Genomic DNA, 27,078 nt, shown 5'->3' with positions numbered 1-27,078 from the left:
CTGAGGAACTATAAACTGTGTGGAGAAGCAAGGACGGACACCACCAACCTGTGCAAAGCTGATTCCCACAGCTGATTCCCAGCTGAAAGAAAGAAGTATTTTTAGAGAAAAAGAAATTTTTCATGTTACAGGTAAGGGATGATCTAACTGTCATTTCCTGGAAAGATTTTAAAAGCTGAATCAAGGTTTTTTCTGACGACCTTTCTGGCAGCGTCAGGAACTCAGCTGCCTTTGTAAAATGGATGACTGCTGTGCTAAAGCTTAGTAAGGCTTGTATTTTATTTGGATCAATTTTCTCTGTTTTCTCTTTACTGAATTTGAACATCTGAAATCAATCATTTAAAGAAAATCAACATTTTTATTTTTTTTTCATGGAACCAAATATTTGTGATTGTTACTGATCTTTAACATCTGGGAATATTCTTCGTTCTCTGAATGTTTCTTATTGAAAGTCGCTGGGATATTTGTACTATGGTTATCCCAGAGATTTCTGTTCAGGTAGGGAAACTAGAAAGGATTATTAAGGATCTAGCACTGAAATGAAACTAAGAAATGAAGGGGAAAATATGGCTCCAGTCCTCAGCCAGATCTCAGGCTGCTTTTAGTTAAGCCGATCCTATTCTAATCCTGAAACTCTTTGTTATTGAAAAGTTTTGTGTGAGTTTGTATATACTGAAACTCTATTCTGAGTGACAGAGGAGTATGTATTTTGAGGCTCTGGTCCTTGGTAGTGTGATGCTTCATGAGACTTGGCAGCAGCTTCCAGCCAAAAATGAATGGTCAAGGACTGACCAAGCCACTCATCCTGGCCTTGCAACCGACTTTGCAAATGGCACGACATTCAGGAATGATATTTGTATTCGAAGAGAAGGGAACAGCAAAGGCTGTTATCATGCAAACTCGTAACCTACAAAATGGCTGTATTTCTACCGCTGTGTTTCGTGGTTGAATCTGGACAAAGGAACCTGGGTGAGACACAGCGCAGTCGCACAGACACATGAAGGGGTGCATTTTCCAGCATTTTCTGTCGGCTATTCTAGGGCTGGACCTGTCCCTTCCTTAAACCTTCTCCTCAACATAGTAGGTCTTGCTCCCTCGCTTTTCCCTTAATCCATACCCTGGTATACTCAGACCGTCCCATACCCTTTTTCTTCACTTCTTGCCCGGGTACCCCCAGCACTTTTAGCTCCCTGGTGTCCCCCGGCTGCTGGCTGGCCAGAGGGGCAGATGAAGCCACACAGGTGAGTGCTGGGCACACGCTGCAGCCTTATCCTTGGGTAGGGCATGCCCTACCCACCGGCCATCCCAAATTAATAAGGAATTAGTTTTTTGAAGTTCCAATCCTGGTATTAGGTGTGGCTGAAACTGGCCGACGTCTTCAGAAGAGACCAGGAGGAGGGGAAGGGAGAGGCTGTTGGAAAGACAGAGGACCTGGACAAACTTCCGTCAGCGATCTAACTGAAATATCAGCAATGGTCTCGGTTCAAAGTGTCTTCCCAGGAGGTTCAAAGTGTCTCCTCTGCCCTCCCTGTGCCAGGCCCCAGTTCCTCTGGCTGCAGGCAGGGCAGTGAGAAGGGCACCACTGCCAGGCAGCTACAGGGGGTTCACTTTCAGGCCTCATTTCCTGACACATTTGATGATTTTTCTGATCACTTCTGCTTTCAAAGGAGAGCCATTTTATTTTCTTTCAGTACCCACGCAGCTAGCTCCAGCCCAAGGAGGGAGGTGAGTAATTTCAAAGGGCGTAATTGCACACGCAATAAGACCCTGCTCAGAATGGGATTTGCAAGATGGGACTTCCTGTGGCACCTCCTCAAATGAGTGTGGGAGAGAACAGCAGTGTGGGCAGTGGATTTCGTATTTACAGTTTCCCTTTGGTCAGCCATTGAGGAAAGAAAAGACAGGGGGGAAAGCTATGACGGGAAGCTCAAGCAGAAAGGCATCTGGAGGGAGCTGTGCCTCCACACCGTCTTCTCCTTGGGAGCCTCCATGGGACAGACTTGTGGTGGCTGAAGGATACCTGTAGGTGTTAGCCACATAACATGGAGTACCTCTGAAGATGACAGCACTGTACGCCAGCTTCACCTCTCTCTGGAACTGGCCTCATCCTTTTTGTTAAAATCTAGAAGCCGTGAGAAAGCAGGATTTCATTCTTGAGAAACCCATCTAGTTTCCAGGAAGATGTAACACAAGTCATGGTAGAGTGTGCTCAGCAGTTTTTTGAAACTCAAGGCAGGCAGTGCTCCTTATAGAATCATAGAATGGTTTGGGTTGGAAGGGACCTCAAAGATCATTGAGTTCCAACCCCCCTGCCATGGGCAGGGACACCTCCCACTAAACCAGGTTGCTCAAGGCCCCATCCAGCCTGTCCTTGAACCCCTCCAGGGATGGGGCAGCCACAACTTCCTTGGGCAACCTGTTCCAGTGTCTCACCACACTCATAGTAAAAAATTTCTTCCTGAGATCTAATCTGAATCTTTTTTTCTTGCAATTTAAAACCGTTTCCCCTTGTCCTATCACTACACTTCCTGGCAAAGAGTCCTTCTCCAGCTCTTCTATAGGCACCCTTCAGGTATTGAAAGGCCACTATAAGGTGTCCCCGGAGCCTTCTCTTCTCCAGGCTGACAGCTCCCTTAGTCTGTCTTCATAGGAGAGGTGCTCCATCCTCTGATCATCTTTGTGGCCCTCCTCTGGACCTGTTCCAGCCGGTCCAGAATCATAGAATATTTTGCGTTGGAAAGGACCTTTAAAGGTCATTTAGTCCAACACCCCTGCAATGAGCAGGGACATCTGCAACTAGATCAGGTTGCTCAGAGCCCTGTCCAACCTGACTTGGGTTGTTTCCAGGGATGGGGCATCTACCACCTCTCTGGGCAACCTGTGCCAGTGTTTCATCACCTTCATTGTAAAAAATCTCTTCCTGATATCTAATCTAAATCTTCCCTCTTTAAGTTTAAAGCCATTACCTCTTGTCCTATTGCAACAGGCCCTGGTAAAAAAAAGTTTGTCCCCATCTTCCTGTAGGACCTATTTAAGTACTGGAAGGCTGCTATAAGGTCTCCCCGGAGCCTTGTCTTCTTCAGGCTGAGCAACTCCAGCTCTTTCAGCCTGTCCTCACAGGAGAGGTGATCCAGTCCTCTGATCTCCTTGGACTTGGAAATATCATTTCCAGTAGCTGTGTTGTTTTTAAGGGGTGCAGACACCCCTGGCTTCCTCTCTCTCTGCAAGCTGCACTGAGCAGTTGTTTTTTTGTGACCGTAAGACAGAGACCTCAGGAAGGTCGCTGCAAGACCTTCATCTCCTTGTGGTTATAGTGTTTCCTGTGAACGTGTTGTTGCTTTCAGTAAAGCAGAAATGAGAACGGGGCTTGCAAATGGGTCTTGCATGACCCAGAACCATTGCGACAGGGAGGTTGCGCGGCCCAAAGCTTTGTGCTGGTTTCAACCTTGGAGAGCTCTTTGAGGCTCTCACGGTGTGTGGCACCTCCTGCGCCACTGGGGACAGACCTGATGGGCTGTCCTTCCTGGCCAGCCCAGGGATGCCAGTGGTCTTGCCTCCCGATGGGCAGAGCTGTGCCTGGTCCTTCAGAGCTCGCTCCTTGGCTGCTCTCTCCCTGCAGCTCTGGGAAAGCTTATCTGCAGCCCTTACTCACAAACAGATTGGGCCAACTCTACGCTCTGCAGGGGTTAAAGTGACTTATTGCCTCTTCTTTGCAGGAGCTGAAGGAAAGCGTGTTCCAGTATGTTTAAGCTGTGTGGACTTCAATTTCTGCTCCTCGTTCACTGGGTGAGTTACAGCTTTTCCTCCAGGTTTATCTGGGAGCAAATGGCAAAGGTTGCCAGCGAGGCTCTGAGCTCTAACCCACAGGGCGACCCAGCCTGCAGGTCTGGCAGGGCGGCTGTAACACTGGGTGTGGGAGGGTGACCCCACGGCCAAAAGTGAAGAAGACAAGTCAATCATTAGGAAAAAAAAAAACCACAAAACTTTAAAAAGCCTGAGATACACCAATTTACCTATTTTGCTTCTTGTACTTCCTCCTTTGATACTAATTTTTCCAGTCAGTGGATTTCGTGCTGGAAAAGGTTTTAAAGTACAAATCACCAGGCAGTGAAGACATCCGTATCATGTGTTCTGTATTATAATCCATACATGTGCTGACATATTAAATGAATTCTAAGACATATAATAGCGCATAGTTTAAACCATGCATATTAATTATTTGTCCTCATTATTCTGTCTATGTGAATCCCTTTTCAGAGGATTTCCTGGAACTGAAATGTATTAATTATGCTATTTATGGGTCTATTAAACTCAATAGATTTATTGATGTTTGCAAAGGCTACAGTGTGTCTTCTATTTTGCAATTGAAATTAACAGAAAAGATTTAAAAAAAGAGCAAAATCCAAGTCTATTAAAAAATGCCTCAGACTATGGGGACGCTGAGGGGTGGGACTGATGTGCAGTTGTGAGCACCTCCTTTTTCCTTCCTATTTCAAAAGCTGCTGCCTGTGGCAGTGCTGACCCCCCATGAAGCCACTCCACGGGCATTATAGCCATCTTCAAAAGGGATGCCAGACAGATATGGGCCAAGGAGAAAACCCCCATTTCCCCTTCAGGCCCCTAAGTAGTGATTCATGTTGTAGGCATACGTTTTGAAATATTTATGGTCCATATAAAGTAATTTTAATTGACAGGAAGAGATATCTCTTACTTGCTTTGCAGCTTGCACTTTGAACCTGCTGAGTTTTATAGTGTCAGCCTTTGTTCCTCCACGGCGAGGAACATGACCAAGAAAAAATCCTCTGCAAAATGGCCCTGGGAAAAACTTCCAGGATCCAGACTGTGCCCACCAGTGTGACACAGGAACAGCCATAGGAGGTCAGATCCAGGGTCCTGCTATCGTGTCCCTGGCAGAGGCCAGCAGTCAGCATTTAGCAAAGATAGCAAAGGGTAGTTTTAAAGTGTTCTTTCCTGGTATGCATACCTATTACATGGCTTTTTTTGGATATTTTTCTACTGTCACTAGTGTTCACTAGCATGAACACTAGTTCGTCCTTCCCCAGTTCTCACAATATTCTAGTTTTCTTGTTTGCAAAGAGAGTCACAAACCCTTGTAGGCGAGGAGGGCAGGATCTCTGGCTATTATTAATCAGAATCTGGCGTTATTCAAACACCACTTGTCACACACACGCACACACACAGAGTGCAGCACTTTAGGGTAAATTGTGCTGAGCTTAGCTGTGTTTTTGTCATAGCCAGAATTAAGTTTTCCCTTGGTGATATGTAAGCTGTGTTTTTCTGCGAGAGGCGGAATAGCTGTCCTGGCAGCAACAGGACCAGATCCAGGGGAAAAGTCATGCAGCAGAGAACTACATTCCCAGAGCCTGACTCCATGGACAGTGGGGCCGTGGCACTCCGAATCCGTAAAGCAGGATAAAGTCATTTTTACGTGAGAAGAAAGGGAGTTTTACCTGTGCAGCCAAATGATGGAGCCCTGATTCTGGCAGGCGGCTCCTCAGCGTTGCCAAGAGGAGAGTGAAAGGGAGAGAAGGGTAGGTGTTTAAGGCATTTTGGTTTTGTCTTTGAAGAAACAGGTAGATTATCTGTACCACAGGCTGAATTATCTTGTGTGCAAGGGCTGCTCCAGGAGGCTGATTTTTGCTTTGTTTTCGATGTTGGTTTTTTTTTTTTGTTTGAAAGCAAGAACATCCCTGAAACATTAGGGCAGAAAGGTGTCTGGAGCTCTTTGGGCACTAGGGAAGGGGTGGTTATGAAACTCCAAAAAAATTGCCAGAGAAAACACCATGGGAAGACATTGCCAACCATGAGGAAGAAAGCAGAGGTTGAGACAGACTTACATGGTGTTTTTGCCATGAGGTAGAAGCCAGAGATCAACAGGATGTGTTTGCTCTGGCTGCCGTTTACACTCACATGCAGCTGGTGTGAAGGCACAGGGTCTGAGTGGCTTGCCCAGATCACCAGTGGTGGGGAAGGGGACCTGGGGAGGTCCACTTTTTTCTCTCATGGAAAATGTTTGGATTTACTGAGGAAATTACAAGGGGTGCAGCCCCAGTCCCTCCCCATCCCCAGGAGTGACATTGGGTTTCCCGACACATGTGTGGCCACAGGACTGTGCAGCTCCTGGGTAGGATGTGGCTGGTGCTGCTGGGAACACAGAATTGATCCAGAAATGCTTTTATGAATTTCCTCTTGCTCTCAGTCCACCCTCAGCTCTTTGGTGCTTCTGTTTGCTCTTGAAGGTAGATTAAATCTCATTTCATTATGTAGTGGTTAGAGAAGGTCAGGGTCCAAATGTCTGTTCCCAAATTAATTAATAAATAACACTGCTTTTAAAAATGGATATGTACTAAAGAACCCAGAGGTGTTCAGTGCAAGCCAGTGTCTCGTCCATTATGCTACCAGCAAAATAGCTTGCAAGAGGCTCAATGATGGAGATCTGCTGTTCATGCGTGGTGACAGCAGACATCCCTCAGCTGCTTCCCTCCATCCCTTTCTCTCTCTCTCACAGGCTATGTGCCAGAATTTCGGTGACCTGCATGTAAGCGGGCCTCTGAAGGACATGAATTTCTCTATTCTAGAAGGAGGGGGGATGCGCTTCGTTTATCAGGTAATCAAGTCTCTCTTGGTATCCACTCTGGTCAAAAACCCCATCATTTACATACACAGACCTCACAAGCAGTGATGTCTTCCGTGCTGGTGGGAAGAAAAGTCCCCCGAGAGGATCTGAAATTAACTTTGACTTCCTCTATCTGGGAATTCAAGACTCTACATGCAGAAAGTCAGAGACAACCCCTTCTCTCAAACACATTTTAGGAGGATATCCTACAACAGAGATTAATAAAATCAGCATTCCTAGAGAATAGGCTTCCATGTAACTTGTGTCATCATTTTCCTTCAGCTCTGAGGTTTTCTTCTCAAAGCCATAACCACAGAAGGACAGATCCAGCTCCCAGGCAAATGGAGGATATGTGTCATTTTTTTCCATTCCCGTGCTCAGACAAAGCAGACATTTGCTTTGGAAAGAAACCACAGTTGGGATTTCCTGCAGCATTCAGGAAATAATGTGAAAACTGCTCTGTTGAGGATCAGAAAAGAACAGATTTGTTTGAGCAGACTCTTGGAATATCATTCCTCCAGCCAAGCACTCTATTGGCAATAGATTTTAAAAGATACAAAAGCATGAAATTATTTAGATTATGGTGAAAATGCTGAAAAAAGGGTGATTTTCCCTCTGATTCTTCCCCATTCTAGTTCACATCTGAGCCACCTGCTGTGAGTTTCAGATTGTCTGGTGAAAAAGATGGAATAATTGACATTGTGCCGAAGACAGGTATCCTGTATCTCAATGGGTCTCTGGACTGGGAGACGAAAACAATGCACAGACTGCAGGTAAAAACTTGATGAAAAATAGAAAATGAAGGTTATTCATATTCACCCTTTTTTGGGTAAACCTGAAATTAATGGAAAACTGTTGGAATTTCAAATTCTTTCTTTTGTTTATGTTTACAGGCAACGTTTTAATCTTTAATGTTGAGCTTTGCTGAAAGACACATGGTTTTATAGTTCTGAAAGACTTTGCACAGAAACGCGATCCTTAGAACAGGAAGGTTATTTTGAGAAAACAAAAATTACCCTGATGCCAACACCAATCCTCTAATTCTCCTAATATGAGGAGGACACTTGACTCGAAGTGAAATCTGGCCCCATGAAAGAGGTTCTCTTGTTATCGCTGAAGACCGATAGGGTGAATTCCATGGCTGGAATGGGAAAATAAACTATTGTAATCTCTTTAAGAAGATTATAATCTATTTAGTAAGAAATGGTCTGAGTAAATGATATTTACACACAGAGGCATAGATCTAACCTCTGTTAGATAACAGCAGAAAGCTGCTAGGCAGATGTCAGAGGCTATTAGAGGCAAGAGCACTGTGTGATTGTCCTGCTATTATACGCTTTTCATAAGGATCATAAACGCTGCTGATGGGACAGTGGGTAAGCGATCTTTTGGTCTCGGTATAGCCTTGTGCTCTTATTTGTCAAAAATGATATTGTCGTCTTCTAGCAACTGAGGAGGAGATGATCACGTGAGGATCAGTATCTGAAAGAAGTATATGATGTTTTAGCTAGCCTTAGCTATCTTTCTATAGTTTAGCACTTCAGTTATTAACCCTAAACATGGGAAACATTTACAGCCAAGAAGCAGCGATGACAGAACTGAAAAATTATACTTGGTTAAGCGTAAATAATCAAAATTTGCTCTACTATATGCAAGCAACATAAAATCAGACAGTCACTGATTTGGCGCTTTAAAGTCAAAGAAGGTTGAAAAATAAGAAGTCAAATTGTTTGGAACAAAAATATAATCAGAACTCAGTATTAAGTTTTCTTTGCAAATGCTTAGATCAGCCTATTTTTCTGGTTGATATTTCCAATGCATGCTTGAGTCCACTATATCATATTTATAGACTTTCCGAACTATAAAACCATGCTATATCATGTTCTCCTTGTTATTCAGAAAGTATCTATTTCTGTTTAAAGCAAAGCATGAAGTCTAAGCTGTGCAAGAATACAAGTAGTCTGCTGAGACCTGAAGTGAGAAGATGACACTCTGAAAAGTATCATCAGAAGCAGGAGTAGGTTATTTTACTTCGTTGGTATTGCATACTGTGGCGAATTATTGTCAGTGAGCTCCCATGGTAAATTTGTCCTTGTAGATGGAGCCACCCAGTGATGGCTCTCACCAGATTTGCGTCACAGTAAGAATGACTTGCCATTTGACATCCTGAAGTTCATTTATGTCTTTAAATTTATCTACATGAAAATATTTCTTTTCTGTTCCTTCTTTTTCCAAATCAAGGTGGAAAGCCTGGATGAAAATGGAAACGTAGTGAAAGGTCCGTACGCTGTTACAATATATGTGGAAGATGTCAATGACAACCCACCAGAATTTGACCAGACAACGTACACTGGAGTAGTGAGGCAGAACTCCCGTCAAGGTAATCGTCATAATAAAAAAATAAGACAGTTCATAGGAAGCTAGGTAGATTCAGAAACAGGAAGATAAAGTGAGGGCTATACTTCAACAAGCTGAAAAAAGATCAGTCTTCTTTCCCTCAGGATTGTACAAAATAAGGATGCAAGCATGTATATTATAAAGAAAGGGCAAAGAGGTGAGTACTATGTAGCATAAAGGGATGAATCTAATCAGAAATATTTCATAGCATTTGTTGCTTTGCAAGTATCACTTAAGAGGCAAATATTCCGGCTCTCTCCATTGCATTGAAAAAAATCCCCTATGCTCGAAGGAGCTGAAAGTTTAAAGGTTGTCAAAGACTGTAGACAAAAAGAATGTTAATATGTAAGTCTTTCCACACCAGTGAAATAAAATGCCAGTGTAGATATAGGGTATGTGTTTACTGTTACTTACAGAATGTGGGCTGAACCTTAGTATTTAGGAAAGAGTCTTAAATGATGGATTGCAGTGATCCAGTCCAGAAATCAGGAAAATATCGAAAAGCAGTTCAAGGCCCCCATCTTGGAAATGAAACAAAGGATTCAGCCAGCTGTTATCAACGTGGCTATGAACTCAGGAAGAAATTTTTGCTAAAGAATACACATATAAAGCTCCATGGGATCAGAACGCCATTCCACAATATTTTATCTTATTCTTCAACTGCATCCAAATCAAAAAGATTTTGAATTTTGCATGGGTGATCAAAAGGCAAAAAGTTGCTTATGTTATCATGCTTTTCCGTATTTTTTTTTTTTTCACTGTATGATTGTTCCTTTAATTATAACTGTGTCACAACTGTAGGGCATTTTTCTCAAGGTGCTTTGGGTAGAACCGATTTGTATAAGGACTGTAAAGTGGCCTTAAAGAGAGATACTAGTGAGCTACATTCCGGGTGCAGGCACTCTTGGACGGTAAATAGCTCTCTGATTTAGCTCTGTCACCTTTTTTGTCAACTGGTCTTCATACCTATTGTGATCCTACTACACAGAGCTGATGGAGAGGGACCTGTGGGATGCTACACGTGCAATGTAACCTCCACACACAAGCATGTCTCACCACGAGAGATGCATGATGAAACAACATCAGCTCTCCATAAACTGCCTTCCCAGCTTGGGAGCTCTGCTGGAGTGGACTGTGAGTTGAGGTTTCAGTCTCCTCTTACCATTATTTCTTCTCTGATCATAACAGGCAAGCCCTTCATGAAAGTCCACGCCACTGACCGTGATGATCCTACAACTCCCCATGCACAGCTGACATACAGCATTCTCCATCATTTTCCCAACCCTTATTCAGAAATGCTTTTCCAGATCGATAGTGCAACTGGAGAAATCTCACCGAGTAAGACAGGTATGTAAAAAGATTCTTGTTTGTCAAAAAGCAAGCATGAGTTTCCTGCATAGGAACAAATCAACACAGATCTGGTGTTAAATTCTGAATAAATGTAGTCAGTGGGACATACTCCACTGAGGCCCTGGATCTAAAAATACCTTGAAAAGAGAGGTTGATCCTCTGGCCCTCAGGACTATGCTGAATATCCCAAGATATTCTTGGGATTAATTCTCTCCCTTGAAATCTAGAAAACTATAAGCAGTAAAATGAAAAATTCAAAGAAAACTCAGCCTGCCCTGTGATCCCAACTAAATGGCAATGATCTAAATCCCCTGCCTCTTCTGCTGGGCTGAAAAATTGCCTAAATGGAGTGAGGGCTGTTCAGTCATGCATCTGCACATGAGACCACAACACAGAGATCTTATATGACTACGTCCATCTGATGCTGTGCTGCATCGTTCAGAGAAGCCAGAGAAAATAGCTTACTGAGCTTTGGCACAAAGGCTCATCTAAAGAATGAACCTGGAACAGATGAAGAAGCATGGTGAATGTAGGAAGCAATGGGCAGATGAGCCATTTCCACAGCCTCTACTTTATTTCACTTGGGTCTTTTCTCTGTCTCTAGGCTCTTATTACTTAGATCCTCAAAAGCAGGACACCTTCACACTTGTCGTCACCGTTAAGGACATGGCAGGGATGACAACAAATGCTTTCACCAGCAGTGCTGATGTGATCATCACTGTAAAAGAGAGCCTGTGGAAAGCTCCCCCCACCATCCGCATCCAAGAAAACTCAACCCAGGTCCACCCTGTCAACATCACCAAGGTAGGACCCCTGGCCACGCTCCCTACACCTCTCCGTGGTGCCACAGAGTGTGTCACCAAGCTGTCTGTGAAGATGTCCTCACTGCGTTCAACACTAGGTGCTTCAGAAGGACCATGGCACCTCCCAGTTATTTTTCATAAGGTGTCCTTTGGAAATGATCTTTAGTGCAAGTCTCATTAACTTATTGTTAGTACGGAAGTTAATGGTTTGAAGGTGACTGAGATCAGTCAATACAAACATTAGAGTGACTGGACTTTGCCCTTCGGTTTGGAGAGGCTGTTAGCACCACCTGTGTGTGAGAATACCCCATGGATACATGAAAGGTTTGGAGAATTTTGTTACAGCATAATGACTGGAAGAAAAAGGGTGCTTCACATGACTATTTGGCACAATATGAGAGATAAAGGTCTTGAGCCACCCCGAGGGAGCTCCCAGGCGGACATGTGGCAGTTGGCTGCCTCTGCCAAGGTGCTGCTCTGCTCTCACAGCAGGTTTCTTCAATCACTTCCAGCCTTGCTCCAACACCACAGGCCCTCCAGGCTTTGAGCAAACCAGGAGCCAACCTGTTGTTATGGTTAGATTGTTCTGAGGTTAGCTTGTTCCAGACACAGAAGAGCCTGGCAGGGGACCAGCTCCACTGCAACCTTACTGTGGGCAGTCCCCTGCATTCAGGGACATCTGCTGTGACGAGCTTTGTGTGATGCAGTACACCTGCAATATCAAAACTACCTAGTCAGGACTGAAACGTCCTTCTCCAGCATCCTGCATTCCCACGGTATTCCTCTTTTCACAGTGCAAACACAAAATATTTTGCCGATAGCTGCAGACCAATAGCGATGTATATACAGCAGTAAATATTAACGAACAAGCCAGCAGCCTTTCAGAAATGTTTGACTTCGAAAAATGCCTTGGCACTGGCGCCCCGAATGCCGTCATCCCTTGGACATGGCAGGATTCCTGGGATACTGTTTGCAAGAGTAACTGATTCGGTGCTATTCCCACTGGCCTCATGACAGGCTGAGGAAGTCCAGAGTGAAAACAGGTGGAAGGAAAAAAAAACATGCAACAGTGCTCCCATTCTGGGGTCGCTTGTATTTCACGTGGCAACCAATGACATGTTGATTCTGCCTAGGGGAAAGTGAAATGCAGTTGCTGCTATATAGTATGAGACATAAACTGTAACACTGACTCCTTCATTTATTTGGCAGTATGTTTACTGCATTTCATTTTAAATCTGAAGCAACCCACTAAAGATCCTACATCACATCACAGACGTGTAAAGAGCATGCATACACATACGTGCAGAGACGTACTGGATATTTGTTTTGTTATTCCACATCTCTGAATTAGATAAACCAAAACAATAGTCAGGAATAGACACTGTACGGAGATGGAATAGGCTAGAATCAAGACATTCAAATACATCTAATGCTTTCTTCTCCTGTATCACCATTTAGCTTTACATCCCAAAACTCTTCCATAAAAAAATAAGTGTTGTAGCCCATCTGGACAGCCGGAAAAAATGAGGTAAAATGGCTTCACCACAACAATTCAGAGAGCAGAGGTGGGTTATCAGTCTGGTTTTCTGCAGCTTATCCCAGGAACCTGCCAAACTGTTAATTTTCTGGTTTATAAAGCTAACAGGAATGTAATTTTTTTCATTTGTCATCCAGAAATGATCCCTGTTAAATCTCAGTCTACACTTCTGACTTCCTATGCTGCCTTTTTAAAATGTTTTTAGGTGCAGTCAAATGAGCAAGGTGTAATTTATGGCCTTTATGAAAAAGAAAAGCTGCCCAGGCTCCCATTTTCCATTGATCAGGATGGGATTATTTATGTGACCGAACCACTGGACAGGGAAGAAAAGGATACTGTAAGTAAACACATAAAACCTCACCAATGGGAGAGACCATAGCAGGAAGCTGATTATTGATTACTGGGAGTAATTAGAAGAAAGTTCAATGGAAAGGATAGAGGCGGGGGGGAAGAAATAAAAGCTTTATTTATTGTCATTTCTGTTTGGGAATGACTTGATAGACAGGAAAGCACATTCATCTACTACACTGTAAACAGTCCTTAGTTTGGTACCCTACAACATTTCTCCATGGGTCTGGCAGTAGCAATCTCTGCCCACAGTTTATGTATAATGTGCAACATGGACCAATCATGGCAGGATTGTTGGTGCACGAGCAAGAGGCTGGCAATGGCATTTGTGAAGGGCAGATTTGGATGCTTCAGAACCAATCCAGATCCCAGAGGCCTCGGGCATCTCTCCACACCAGGAGCAGAGTTTAAATTGCAGTTGCAACTGTAAAGTTACCCCATCTGAAATTCCCCATCTGGGGGTCTTTTAGACAGAGAACCTTCTGTCCCCTTTTGTTCTAGAAGAAAATTTGGGCACAGAATTGGCCAGAAATCAGATATCCTGGAGGAATCATGTCTCTGTATGTGACAGACTAATTTACAAAGTGAGATATTCCTGCTTACCTTGAACTTTTGTGAGAGCAAGTTCACAGTGCAGTGATGTATTCAGGACTTTTATTCTTTTGAGAACTCAGACCTTAGGCACTAAGGAGTGATGGAAGAGTTCTGAACAAAACAGAGCAAAAATACGGAACTAACATATGAGGGGATATTTTACTTGTGTGGAAAGGTCCCATAGTTTCACATTTAAATGCGCAATATCGTCACAGTGGAAATTCAACGCATCTAATCTCAATATTCTTATTGCAGTATTCTTTCTTTGCGATCACCAAAGATAACAATGGAGAACTGGTGGACAAGCCTCTGCAGATTCAAGTTGTTGTGGAAGATATTAATGACAATCCGCCTGTGTGCCAGGAGGACCTCACTGTAATTGAAGTTCAAGAAAATGAAGGCGGAGGTAAGAAAACAGCTTCTACTAATTTATACACATCACTCTAGTCCTGTTATTGTTTCCAGCTGGGTGCAAATAAAGCTAGAAATTCTTATTCAAAGAGAAAAACTTAGCTCTCCTAGAGAAATGTTTTCCTGTGCAAATAGCCCTGTTGTTTTCACTTCAGTAATTCCCGTGGAAAGGATTTCAATAACCTGAGAAGGACAGACCTAAGACACCTACTTAAAAAAAGCTGTTCCATTTAAAATATAAAATTACATTTACCCACAACCACAGTTTTGGACAACTGCTTAGAATGTAAAGAGCAAAACACCCCTTTTATTACTAATATAAGAAATACTGCCCTAAAAGTACCACAATCCCGTTTTCCCTTTATCCAGGTGCTCCTCTCGCATACTGCCTTTGACTTCAGTGGACTATTACTGAAATCTGTGCCTAAGTCTTCACATCAGTTATTTGGTTTCGAGGCTAAAATGTCTGTTGTTACAGTCACTTCTTCTGATCAAAACACGTAGCCCAGTCCTTTCAGACTCCCCGAGGCCCAAAACATCTGGTTGGGATGCTAAGGGAAAAACTCCCATTGCAGTGTTTTCCATGAATTTTTATTGGCCCCCTTTGGATTGGTATCACTGTTGTCAGGGTGTATCTCTGTGGAGGAACAGGACCCCTGCATTATCCGACTGACTCCGGTCTCTCCTCTGCTACAGGAAGCAGTATTGGCACCGTGATCGCTACAGACATGGATGAGAAGGACACCCTTAACTCACGTCTGCGGTTCAAAATCGAAAGTCAGGTTCCTGATCGTCCTGCAAGTAATATGTTCTTTATTCAGCAAGACACGGGGGTTTTGAATTTAGCTGGCACTTCATTGAACAAGCAAGCTGCATCCAACTATTCCTTGAAGGTGCTGGTGACAGATCCAGGTACGTAACACTTACTGTTATACATTGGAATAGTTTTGTTCATGTTGGCATCCCCAGCGCTCAGCATCCAAGGGACAAGAGGAGACCTAGAGGATGCAGCAGCATCACCAGGAGCTGGCTTGCCCTGGCTTTGTACTGCTTTGTTCTTGAGATGCAGAGAGGTTAATCCTGATTCATAATGCATGTATGGAAGGAAAGCAGCTCTAGAGCAGGGTGTGGATAAACTGGGAAGCTTGTTAACAAGTACTCCAGTAAGAGATTGTCTTACACAGGGGAAAAAAAAAAAGAGGAGATCATGTTTGTGGTTTCCCCCTAAAATCTCTCAAAGGGACTCACTGAAAAAAAATCAAGAAATTAAACACAGCTGCTTAGAGAGTCCAGATAATGTACTTTAAAAGATTAAGAGCTGAAATGAATCTTGAAAAGTAATCTTGTCCATTATGCAAGTTCCCAGGAGTCCTTTGTGGTTCACTGAATGGAAAGGAAAGCAATCTCCGTACTCTGAAATTTAAAGCTTTGTGCTGCAGTCCTTATAGTCAGGCAAAACTTGTGGATGGAAGAAGTGGCATGTAAAGAAAGCAGTGTAACATGTCTGTAAATGAAATAATGACACTTGTAGGCAGAGAAGCTGGTGATTTGTTTTGGATGCTTATTTGAATTCCATCGAAACAGTTTTGTTTAGAATATTCCTTAACTTTCAGCTCATGAATCATGTCCATAAAACTCTAAAACCCAGCACATGACCAGACAGAATATGCTTTTAAAGCCACAACCCCCCCATTGCTATGGGTGCCCCTGCTCAGGTAGCGCTTAGATTTACATAGATCTGAAGTTTAAGTCTGGCTGTAATGAAAATGAGGGTGCTGCTGGATGGCCCACCAAGAGGACATGGTAGCATAACAACCTGGGGCTTATTTTTTGACATGTAAAAGTGATATTGAGAAAGCTAATACAATTCATAGCTATCATCATCCTGATAAAGGGATGTAGTTAGAAAAACTGAGGGAAATGGAATGAAACAGGCTGAAGAAATTGGGAAGGTGAATGGTTAGGTTAGAAAGTTATGGTCTCACTGACTCTGAGTTACTGAAGATCAAGCGCTTGCAAATGTAGGGGATTTGCTTGCATCAGGTGATTTGGCAGCACTTGCTTTTGCTCATAGTGAACCCTTTTGAAGGAAAGTTATTTTCAGCAGAAGGGTTGCCATGACGTTGTTTGTTCTCTTTCCATGCAGCATTCCAAACAATCTGTGACGTGCAAGTACATGTCATCGACATCAACGATCAGATTCCCATCTTTGAAAAATCAGATGTGAGTATTTTTAACACTGTTTTTGATGTCCCAATCACTTTTGACAAATGTTTGAGCATACGTTCAATGTCTATAGAAAGTCAGCAGGAAAACAACCATTTACCGAACAAATAATACAGCAATGCACTAGTGAAAATAAAGGCAAGGCACTGCTGCAAAGCCTGACTATAAGGTCTATCTAGAGAGTAGACAGTGGGACTGACTCAGTTAATTCCGAAATGTAAAGTAATTTGCGCAGTGGAAAACTATGTGTACAGAAAAAGATAATTCTGCTAATGCAGTTTGTTTCAGAAATGTAAGTTCTGGAGGGAAAGGAAGAAGGAAATGATCTAAAATATTAATTAAAATAGCTAAATGGAAAAAAGCTAACATCTCCAAAGTTCTCTTCTCAACACAATATTAATGTATCCAGACATGGTGGAGGTGAACGGAAATCAATGGCTGTATTTTCTTTAATCAGAAACAGTGGCCCAGTGATCTATACCCAAAACGCGTACCTGCTGGCCCTTCACGCAGGAGTGGGTGTCAGGCTCTTGCCTCTTCCCCTGGTGGAGGTTCTGGCATCTGGCAGAGAGACTTTCCATTACTTCTGCCCGCTGGCCCAAGCCTCCTGCAGACACTGCAGTGGCTGGAGTGTCTACGCTTAGGCGTCTAAGCTCCCACTGTAGATATAGGCAATGTAAGTGGTGGGTTCAGGAGACCTGTCTAGGTCATCTGGTGTAGATGCTCTCTTGGGGAGGTTGTGCTGGTTTTTGGTCTTTGCTGACTGCATTGCCCAGCTCTCTGCTGATGATAATGGGAGTTTAGATGTGGATCGTGTGCCTCCATAGTGGGCTGTCGACTTTCTCACCTCAAGATCTCAGTCCAGGACCTGGTCTTAAGATGAGACTGCTGGGTCAGAGAAGACATCAAACAGGGTAAATGGAGCTGGGCTGCTAATGTAGCAATGGCCTGTGGTGCACAAAGCAATTAAATATTTAACAGTCAGTAACTAGGGTGTTCACTGGGTACAGAGGAGACCTAGATGTTGTCCCTACTACTCTGAGAATTGCACATGGAGTGTTTCTACATGGAGTAGTTTCAACAGAGAAGGTAAAGGCTCCTCCAGAGCATCTGCAACCACCGCTATACTAGTTGCTCACCCACTGACAGAGATCCCATCATCTTTGATAAATGTGAGGCTACAAAAGGGGGAGATAGAAACATTGCAGAGGGTCTTGTGCCCATCTTGCATCTCTGGTTTCCTCTGGGTAGCTCTTTGGGTACTGGGTACTGGGTAGTGCTGCGAGGCACTTCACTAATGCTTTTGTACATGTCTCTGACCTGTTTATGTCTGTGAAATGCCCTCACCACTTCCCTCCCTCACACGGCTGCTGCGGGCTGAAATACATCCGTGCTCATGGCTCGCGAGCTGCTTGTAGCATTCATGTTTTCATCTGCAGATGATGCCCAGCGTGTCATGTTTCAACAATCTCTCTCTCCTCAGTACGACAACGTGACTGTTGCAGAAAATATCGCAGTAGGAACAGTGCTATTAGAAATTCAAGCTACCGATGGAGATGAGCCTGACACAGGGAGCTCCCACATCATTTACCAAGTGAAGGAAGGAGATCCAGACAACGTATTCATCATAGAGACAGATCCTGAAACAAACCGAGGGTTCCTCAAGATTAACAAGGTGAATAGATGGGTTTATTCTTCTCCTTTATAGATATATACTTATATATATATATATATATTTGGCATAAACATTATTTGCCCTGTTGATGATTTGCAGAGGGAGGGATTGGCTAGTGGTGGGGTGAGGACACCCTAAGTATGGCACAGACTGCAGGAGGCTCCACTCTTGGGCTGAAGTGTTGTGCCTGTGCAGTGTTTGGACACACTAACCCTCCTGCCTTCACTGTCCCCTACCCACCCACCACTACCAGCAGCTCCATCTTCTGGCTCTGCTGATGATTCTGGCTGATGAAGTAGGTCTTTATAACACCATAAAGGAACAAAATGGCATTATTTGAGTGATTTTGCAGCAGAGTTTCTGGAAAAGAGAAACTCAGCTAAAGGCTTCCATGGGCTGGGGTCATGGTGGTGGGCTATCACGGGGCAGTGCCTCTCCCCTGTTGGTGTTCTGGGCTGTTGGTGGCTTTTGCAATGGGAGGTACAAGTCAGACCAGCATGTCTCAATGTCAGGATGGAGAGGCAGTTTGTTCCTGCTGAGGCAAACTTTAACTGCGACAAAGCCAAGGTCAGCACGTGCTGCAGCAGGTGATACATCCCATATGTTGAATGCTGGAGACAGGAATGAATATAAGGAACACTTTCTGCTGCATCCATGAATTTCAATACCAAAAGTGCTCTCCTTTTGGAACTAGCCTTCTCGAAGATGCTTGAACTACAGATCCAGAAAACCCATCACTCATTTTCCGAGGAGTAACATGTTGTTTGCACCCAGTTCACCTGCTGCTGGCTGGGCCAAGGGCAGGCAGATGCAACATTTGGTGGACCATCTTCAGGCTCAACCTCAGTGTCATTTTTTTTCCCAAGGAGGCAATTGTGAGAAACTCTGCGGTGTAACAACCCTTGCATGACTTTTGTCACCCGGAGGTCACCCGAAGCCTTCTCATACAGAGCTATAAATACCATTGCTGTAAACAGGATATAGTTATTAAACTTAGTCAGGCAGGTGGCAACATTATTAGGGAATGCAGTTGCTGAGAAAGGCCTGCAAACGGGCATATGGTTTCATTTAAACTTGACTGTTCCCAGTGTTGTTTTGCTCCCGACAGTTCTTCTTTATTTCGTCTGTATCTGTGATGCAATCTCCTCCTTGAGAAGAGGGGGACTTTGTGGTTTACCACGGGAGCTCCTCACAGCAGTGGGGCAGTTGTTTAAATCACCTTTTTTTTCCTTTTTTTTTTTTTTTTTCTAATTTATCCAGGCTCTTGATTTCGAAACAGCTCCAGTGTACAACCTGGTGATCAACGCCACAAACCCCGAACCGTTGGTGTCAAGCGTGCAGTACAACGCAAGCTCCCTTACCTTGTTTAAAGTTTTCATAACAGATGTGGACGAGCCACCTGCTTTCTATGAGGTAGCTTACAACGTAGAAGTGTCTGAAGACGTTCCTGTCAACACCCTGATTGTGACGGTGGAGGCCTATGATCCTGAGGGGGATTCTGTACGGTAAAAAAAAGTGACCATGATTTATTTATTCAATTTAGGATTTAGAAAATTGTTCTAAAAGAAGTACAAGGAGAACACACCCCATATTTGGTATGCAGGAAATGACTCTCTTACAAAAGGCTCATCTCCTGGTAGAAAGTGGAGGTGTGGTGGGGTGGCAGCCGGTGACTCACCTGCAGCAGACTACTGGGCAGTGCTTTTCTAACCACCTTTGACTCTGTGCTGTGATAAGCATCAGCCAGTGGGGCCCTTGAACCAGGAAACTAAAAGGGAAGAAGGTCAATGAATGTCTCCAGGAAAAAGGCAGAGGTGGTCTGAGAATAACAGGGTTTCCATACCCATAATGCCTTTGACAAACGAATGAATCCTATACTGCGTCCTCCTAGGAACCAGTGGGACAGTAGCTGCTTTTCATGTCGCACTGGAAACTGCACAGGGCTTTTCCTCCACCAGACCCCACAACCTGTAGTGAAGCTCAAGTCTGTAATTGACAATTCATATGTGTTCTTTCCCAACTGCCAAAGACAATACGCCTGCTTCCACTGCAGATGCAAAACTCCCTGCAAGACAGCTCCTATGCTTGTGGGTGGGATGCAAAACTTCAAACGGGCTCGTTCAGTAGCCACGTTGTATAGTCATAGAATCATAGAATTGTCTAGGTTGGAAGAGACCCTTGGGATCATCAAGTCCAACCATCTACCCTACTCTACAGGGGTGGAAGTTCTCCCCTACACCATATCCCCCAACAAGTCACCTGGAGTCTCTGCCGGCTCCTGGATCTATGCACAGTGCTGTGTTGCATGGTGTAAATGTACCTTACACAGTAGAGTCAGATAGAAGAATTATTTGTGGTTCTTGCCGCACTGTTCCCAGCTGGGATGCTGATCAGATCAACCCAAAATGCACAATCCCTGAAATTTAACTAAAATTCAGCAAAACACAAAGTGGTTAACGGAGTTGCGGAATATGACTGTGAGGCCTCCTGTGGATTTTTATTCCCAGAGGCTTCTCATCTGGCTTTCTACTTTCCCCTAACTTTTGGGAACTTAGAGTGTTTGGCCTTCTGTCAAACTGGTTTGAAAGTGAGCCACATAGTCCAGAAGCTCTGGGGGATGATGACAGAGACGGATGACAGGAATTCATATTTACATAAACCACATTTCTGCTAAAAAATAGGTTAAAGGACATAAAATAAAAAGTATTAAAAGTAAAAGATGCACAAGCATGTCAGCATGCTGTTTTTAATGCAAGGGGTACTGAAAAACACAAAAGCGTTGAATGAGAAGGTCGGGTCACATCTACTCAAGTGAATGCCTGTGCTTTAACTGGGTCATATGTGCATGGTTAAATTTGTATAAGTAAATACCCAGCGACCTTGGTGGGGTTTTTTTTAAACAATAATATAAAGGCAATTATGTGGTTATGTTTAAAGCACTCTCTGTTCCAAGGCTGCCCCGATGGTAATTACAAGCTGCTCCAGGCTGGCAGCAGATGACCACAGTAGTCCACTTCAGGGTCGCGGCCCCGCACTGGTCCACAACAAGGTGCCTGGCTGCACTACTGCCTCTGACCCCTAGCCTTTGGCTTGTGCCTCATCAAAACCAAGGCTTGGGAGATATGGTGGGGAGAGAGTGATGCGGCGTTAGGACAAAGCAGACTTTTGGACCAAAAGCTCAGGAACACCCCAGGTTTCCCAGTTAGGAGGAAGGTGGAGTTGCAGTACACAGGCTGGAGGAGCGGTAGCATTCCCACAGTTCAACTCTCACTCTTTATTCTCAATGGTTTTGGCCTCCCTTCCTCTGCCTGTCTCTCCTGGTTGGCTGTAGTACTGGGACTATTCCAAGAAACCTCTCTTCAAGTACAATTGTAATCAAGCTGCTTGCCTAAAATCAATAAATAAGTATTTGCTTTGTCAGCAGTTTTTTTTCCCCTGATTTTGAATAGTGTATGTGACTTGTTCTTCTTTCTTTCCAAAGATACTCCTTAGAAGGTGATGTGAGGAAATGGCTGAAGATTGATTCAGCCACTGGGGAGATATACACCGCTTCCCCTTTGGATCGAGAACAAGAAGAAGTGTACACGGTTGAAGTTGTTGCATCAGAACTAAGTAAGCAATGAAACAACTACACATACACACAGAGGAAACCCCTGCCCTTGCTGCTTTATGAATTATCATACTTCCCATGGCTAAATCCATGAAAAGTACAGGAACATGTGCTGCATCCTTAGAAGTATATATTTCTTAAGAATTTAACATTTTTAAAAGAAATCTAAATGTTGTAGAGAATGAGGTTTAAAACAGTTTTATTAAACTGTTTATTTATTAAAGTGTTTATTAAAACAACTATCATATGCTGTTATATTTGCTTGAGCCATGTGGCATATAGCAAAAGTCAGAATTTCTTTAGTGTTTTCAGCGTCGACATTTTCTGCCTCTATAGACATTTTCCCTCTATAGATAGAAAGATTTTAGTCTTTCTTGTAGGTATGTTTAGGCTTCCTAAAGACATACCTGGAGAGTAACTTGCAACCTTGTACAGAATTTCATTTTATTACGAATAAAACTAATACACTAGTTAGTCTGAAATATATTAGGGGTCCCAGTTCCAACCATAAGAATCTTCAGATAGTCCACCTGAGGAGATTTCATTACATGATTTACATTAAATAGGGGTTAAAGACTCTGGACTATATCTGATTGAATGAGGTATAAATGTAGGTTTCCATTATTAAACACAGATAAACAATAATGATGTCCACTGTTTTGGAAGATATGGGTAAAGATGCAGTTCATCTGTCAGGAAAAAGGAGTGCTTCCTCAAGCACCAAGATGGATTGGGGCTGTTCCTGCAGGAACAGGCTGGAGAAACGACAGGGCCCTGAAAGCTCTTCTTGGGCCCCTTGTCTTGGCCCCAAGGCAGAATACTGACTTGTATTTCCTACATATAGGAGAGAGATGGGAAACTGAAGGAGTTTCATGCTTAAATGAGTGCTCCAAATAGCACTGGTTACCTTGATTGTGACTCCTTACCAGCTGAGATGGATATGACCGCTTATACGATTGTCCATCTACCTCCTTTCACTTGCTAGTGTTCTGTAGTTAGAAAGAGTTGGGGGTAAATAATCTATACTTTTAAAAAAGTGGTGGCAGCTACCACGTATCCCTCAGGACCCCCTGAGACCTTGTTCCTGCAACCTGCAGACAGAATACCACCTCCCACTGCCTGCTGGTGGTGTACCTATACAATAGCTGCAAATGCAACAATCCAACATGTAAAACCGACATGTTCGTGTAACTTTGCATTCTGTTAAACTCTACAGATAATGCAGCTCAGAAATCTAAAATAGCCGTGTTACTACGCTTACATGATGTGAACGACAACCCTCCACGGCTAGTTATGGATTCTCCTCCTTTCTTCTGCTACCCAGTCTCTAGAGGAGAGAAAGCTTTCCTTCAAGCTACTGATGATGATCAATACTGGGCTTATCCAATGTTTACTTTTTCTCTTGGGGATGATGTGAATACAAGAAATAATTGGGAAATCTCAAAAATCAATGGTAAGTTAATATAGCTGTTCTTATAATGATATGGAAATCTCTAAGTACTATTGGAAATATAAAGAAATGTTAAATTCCTTTTTTCATTCCTACTATTACATATTCAGTATTCCATGTAGAAAAAAAATAAGGTTTTGGGAAGTTACATGCATTTTTGCATGTATTTATTTGAACATCTAAGTCATTAAGTATTTTTTCAAGACATGACATCTAGCATGTTGCAAGGTAAAATTTCACTAGTACTTATGAGAGAAGAAACATGTAAGAATAAAATGAACTGTGTGTTTAAATTAATACAAATCACTTCTGCTAAAGAAACAGAGCAGTTTGCAAACTGTTTATTTCTGACATTTCATGTGCAAAGGGAAGTCCTGCCTCACAAACCAACCAGAGTTCTTTGAAGGGCATCAATAAGCACATGAATAAGTGCTTGGCCAATAGAGCCTGTCTGAATTCCTAAAAGATGTTTAATGAAATGCATCACTAGAGAAAGTCAGGTTTCCACAATGTGAAAAGGACAAATTTTGAAAGGATAAATAATAACTTAAAAATCAGGAGTTGGAGTAAATGGTCAGCTCTTGCAGTGAAGGGAGTTCATGTGCAATGAGGAGGCAAAGTTTACTCATTATACAAAGTTATTTGAGTGGGAACCAATGTGAAGAATTACAGATAATCTTTGCAAGACTAAGTTGGTTGAACAATAAAATGGCAGATTCAAATGAACCTCGGACTCCCAAACTCACATTTGAAATCACGAGTGATGAGTGGCCATTATGAGTCAGAAGTGAAACCTGTAAGCAATTCCATGAAAATGTGAGATCAAATTATCAGCAGTGTTCAGAAAAGCAGATCAAATATTGGGAGTTACTAGGAAAGAACAAAAGAAATCCAAGAACATCATTATGCCCCTCTACAAATCCATGGTTTGTTCAAATCTTGAACCCTGGTCTCTCCATCTGCAAAAAGGTGCAGTAGAACTGGAAACAGGTTCAGGTAGGGAGACAAGGATAATCAGCGTTATGGAGTAGCCTGATATAAGGAAGCTACTGGCTTTTAGCTTGGAAGAGTGTAGGAAAAAAAATACAAGAGAGGTCTGTAAAATCATGAATGCTATTGTCAGAGTGGCCAGAGGTTCATCATTTGCCCTGTCTTCCAGTACACAAACCTGTGAGCCTCAAATGAAGTTTATGGGAGTTATTTCCAGTGCAGATAGAAGGAGGAGAGAGTTTACTGTGGAACTTGTTGCCACAGGGTATTGTGTATGTAGAAACTTTCTACAAGTTCAAAGCAAGGAATTACATCTCACTTAGAAGTCCCTGAGCTGAAAATGGTTGAAGGCTGGGAGAGCATGAGGAAAAAATAAAATACATGCTTGCTTTTTTATTGTAATCTCCACTTATTCTAGACACAAGATACTGACATTCATAGACCTTTGGTCTGATCCTAGTTGCCATCATAGTCTTAGTTTTCCAAGCTTTAAAAAGTATTTTATGCAACAGTGTAAGTGCGCTAGAAGGATAGTCTGTCTTAACTAACTTAGCTTGGGAACAATTTTAGTTGGTTGTGGCTTCTATGAGTATGAGGGGATATTATTGGTTTAGATGTGATGCTATCAGTGTAACACAACCCATGATCAGATTTGGCCTGCTGTAGAGATCAGGAAGGAAATTCTTTAATCATATTATGCTGAAGGCCAGACCAGGCATTCAGATGGTCCCTTTTGACTTGATGTCTGCAAACCAATGAGACCTGGGAAGCCATGGTGGGAAATCGTAACTACCATCATATCCAAAGCAGCTTTAAAAAAGAGCATCTGTATGATGGTATGAACGTTGAGCTAAATTTGTTTCTTGTGCTGACATGAATGTCCCATTTCCTACTTCCAGCTACTTATGCTTACCTCTCTCCGAAACATGGTAACTTTGAAGAGAAGACATATAATGTTTCAGTAATAATTAAGGACAATGGAAAACCACCTTTGGAAAGAACAGTGAATCTTGAAGGTATACTATGCGCAGAACTACTCATTTCAAGACGACAGTAACATTTATGAATAAAAAAATTTGACTAGTAAACTTCTTATTAACCTCATGGTTATTTCTTTTTGCAGTAAGTGTCTGCAGGTGTTCAAGTGACAACTCCTGTTTCATTGCCCTAGAGCGTGAGGACTCCTGGCCAACTGCCGGCCAGGCAATTGGGATTCTTATTGGGGTCCTCCTCATCATAGGTAAGTCACTTTTTCTCCCCCACTGAGAAGAGGGTGGTAGGATAAATATAATGTGGCAGATAATAGTGACATTCTTCGATTAACTACTCTGATACCACAACTATGAATGTAAAATAAGAACAACTACACAACAGATATTCAGAGCAATGAATGGGGCAAGGGGAGTAGCTGAGCACTCCTATACACTTTAGTAAAGGAACAAACAGGTGTTGGTAGTGATAGATAATCTAACATTGATAAAGAGGAAATAAATTTACATACAATGTAACAAGCTCATCATGATTTGAAAAGATTAAACATATATATATACATATAATATGCATATTTGCTGTGTATATATACATATATGTATATACACATGTGAAAACATCTAGACACGTTAGATTGGATATGACATGTGATGATAAAAAGTACAGGCACTTTTAATCCAGGTCAGAAGAAAATCTTAGTCATTCTTGGCCATAGGTGCACAAAACTCTGGGGTCCATCAGCTTTTCCTAACAGATACCAAGGAGTTCCCAAAGAACAACATTTATGTCAGTAGTCTCAGCTTTGCTGTGACGGAATTGCCATTCCATTGGGAAAAAACAAACAAACCAGGAACTACAATTTAAAACCATTTGTCGACAAGTCACTGCTCAAAGAGAGAGGGGGCTAAAAAAAGACACTTTTCCATCTGGTCAGATCATAGAGGAGAAACTCTCCTTTGGGAGAAGCGTCCTGAGCCCTGAGGCATGGGATGCTGCTCACTAGTGCCTTGAGTCCCTAAACACTGTTGGGTGTTATCTGTTGGTCCAACACTGCATGGTCATTAACCAAAGCCGTTTCCTTCTGTTCAGAAGGTAAAGTAGCATGGATATTACAGTGCAGGTGTCAGACACTTTGCTGAAATACCTTTTCAGAAAGTTATCTCTTCCCTCTGCTGATGAGTGCTCTCTGTTTTTCAGGTTGCATTGTAGGAGGTGTGTTTATTCACATGAAGTGCAAACAGAAAGATGAAAAGAAGAGCGAACAGAAAGATGCAAAGGATAGGTCTGAACTCAATAGACTGGCTTAATGACTGTTTCATCAAGACAAAAAAAAGCATTCTTTGGGTTGGGAAGGAGTGCACTTTATAGATCCCAAAGCCAAGAAGTATGCTATCACAAACTGAGGATACAAACATGCAAAAGCAGGCTCTCAGGGTTTTGTCCTCACTTCTGTAGGTAATGCTATTCATTCATGAAACAAAACCCATATGTACACTTTAGCAGCAGCCATTAATAAGAATATCAGCTTTGACTGAAGTGTTAACTCATGACAGCACCAAATGCTGAGCTCCTGCAAGGATCAATACGTGGGACCAGCTTTTTTTGCTTGGCGGCTGTAGTGAATACGGACTTCCCAGAAGACTACATCTTATCTAACTGCACATCTTTGGCACTTCGCATCTCAGTAAGTTGCTGAATAGCAGAACAAGGAATAAAGTCTTGTGCTACATTTGAAGATATCTCATGAAGTTGCAGGAATCTCTCTGACTCTCAGTAAAGGAACTACCAAATTTATCGCAATCTGTAATCTGCCCTGGGTCATTCTGCTGGTGAATTTGGACCTTCCAATATTCACTAGTAATATGACATTTCAGTTTTTCATTTTTGATATCCGCAGATTATGACCAGTTTGTGAAGCCCCATGACCTTTAATTATAGTTTCTAAGTTAAATAGTACTTTCTGAATCATGTGGAATAGGGTAATGTGCTGTGTTATATGATGCCAATAGTGTTCTTGCCCACTACTTATTAGATAAAAATAAAAATGTTCTTTAAAGGTT

General features: G+C 42.7%; 1 protein-coding gene across 1 annotated transcript; it reads left to right on the top strand.

Annotated features, from left to right (window-relative positions):
• Positions 1-27,078, top strand: CDH17 (cadherin 17, LI cadherin (liver-intestine)). The gene is made up of 18 exons (XM_014965188.1): positions 1-131; positions 3,717-3,786; positions 6,530-6,628; positions 7,273-7,410; positions 8,879-9,017; positions 10,223-10,381; positions 10,989-11,188; positions 12,930-13,061; positions 13,922-14,072; positions 14,774-14,989; positions 16,224-16,300; positions 17,787-17,978; positions 19,239-19,483; positions 21,460-21,590; positions 22,805-23,041; positions 24,928-25,044; positions 25,152-25,268; positions 26,216-27,078. Exons 2-18 carry the CDS (start codon positions 3,742-3,744, stop codon positions 26,323-26,325), a joined length of 2,505 nt encoding a protein of 834 aa, XP_014820674.1. The 5' UTR covers positions 1-131; positions 3,717-3,741; the 3' UTR covers positions 26,326-27,078.

The sequence above is a fragment of the Calidris pugnax genome, unplaced genomic scaffold (genome assembly GCF_001431845.1).
Source record: "Calidris pugnax isolate Ruff unplaced genomic scaffold, ASM143184v1 scaffold41, whole genome shotgun sequence".
Taxonomy (NCBI): domain Eukaryota; kingdom Metazoa; phylum Chordata; class Aves; order Charadriiformes; family Scolopacidae; genus Calidris; species Calidris pugnax.
Note: the sequence above shows the minus strand (reverse complement) of the source record. Positions and strands in the feature narration are given on the sequence as shown.

Excerpts from the sequence above, each read along its gene's own strand:
- CDH17 (XM_014965188.1), top strand. The coding sequence starts at position 3,742 with ATGTTTAAGCTGTGTGGACTTCAATTTCTGCTCCTCGTTCACTGG. Across the intron at positions 16,301-17,786 it reads CCATCTTTGAAAAATCAGAT|TACGACAACGTGACTGTTGC; the intron begins GTGAGTATTTTT and ends CTCTCTCCTCAG. Across the intron at positions 25,269-26,215 it reads TGGGGTCCTCCTCATCATAG|GTTGCATTGTAGGAGGTGTG; the intron begins GTAAGTCACTTT and ends TCTGTTTTTCAG.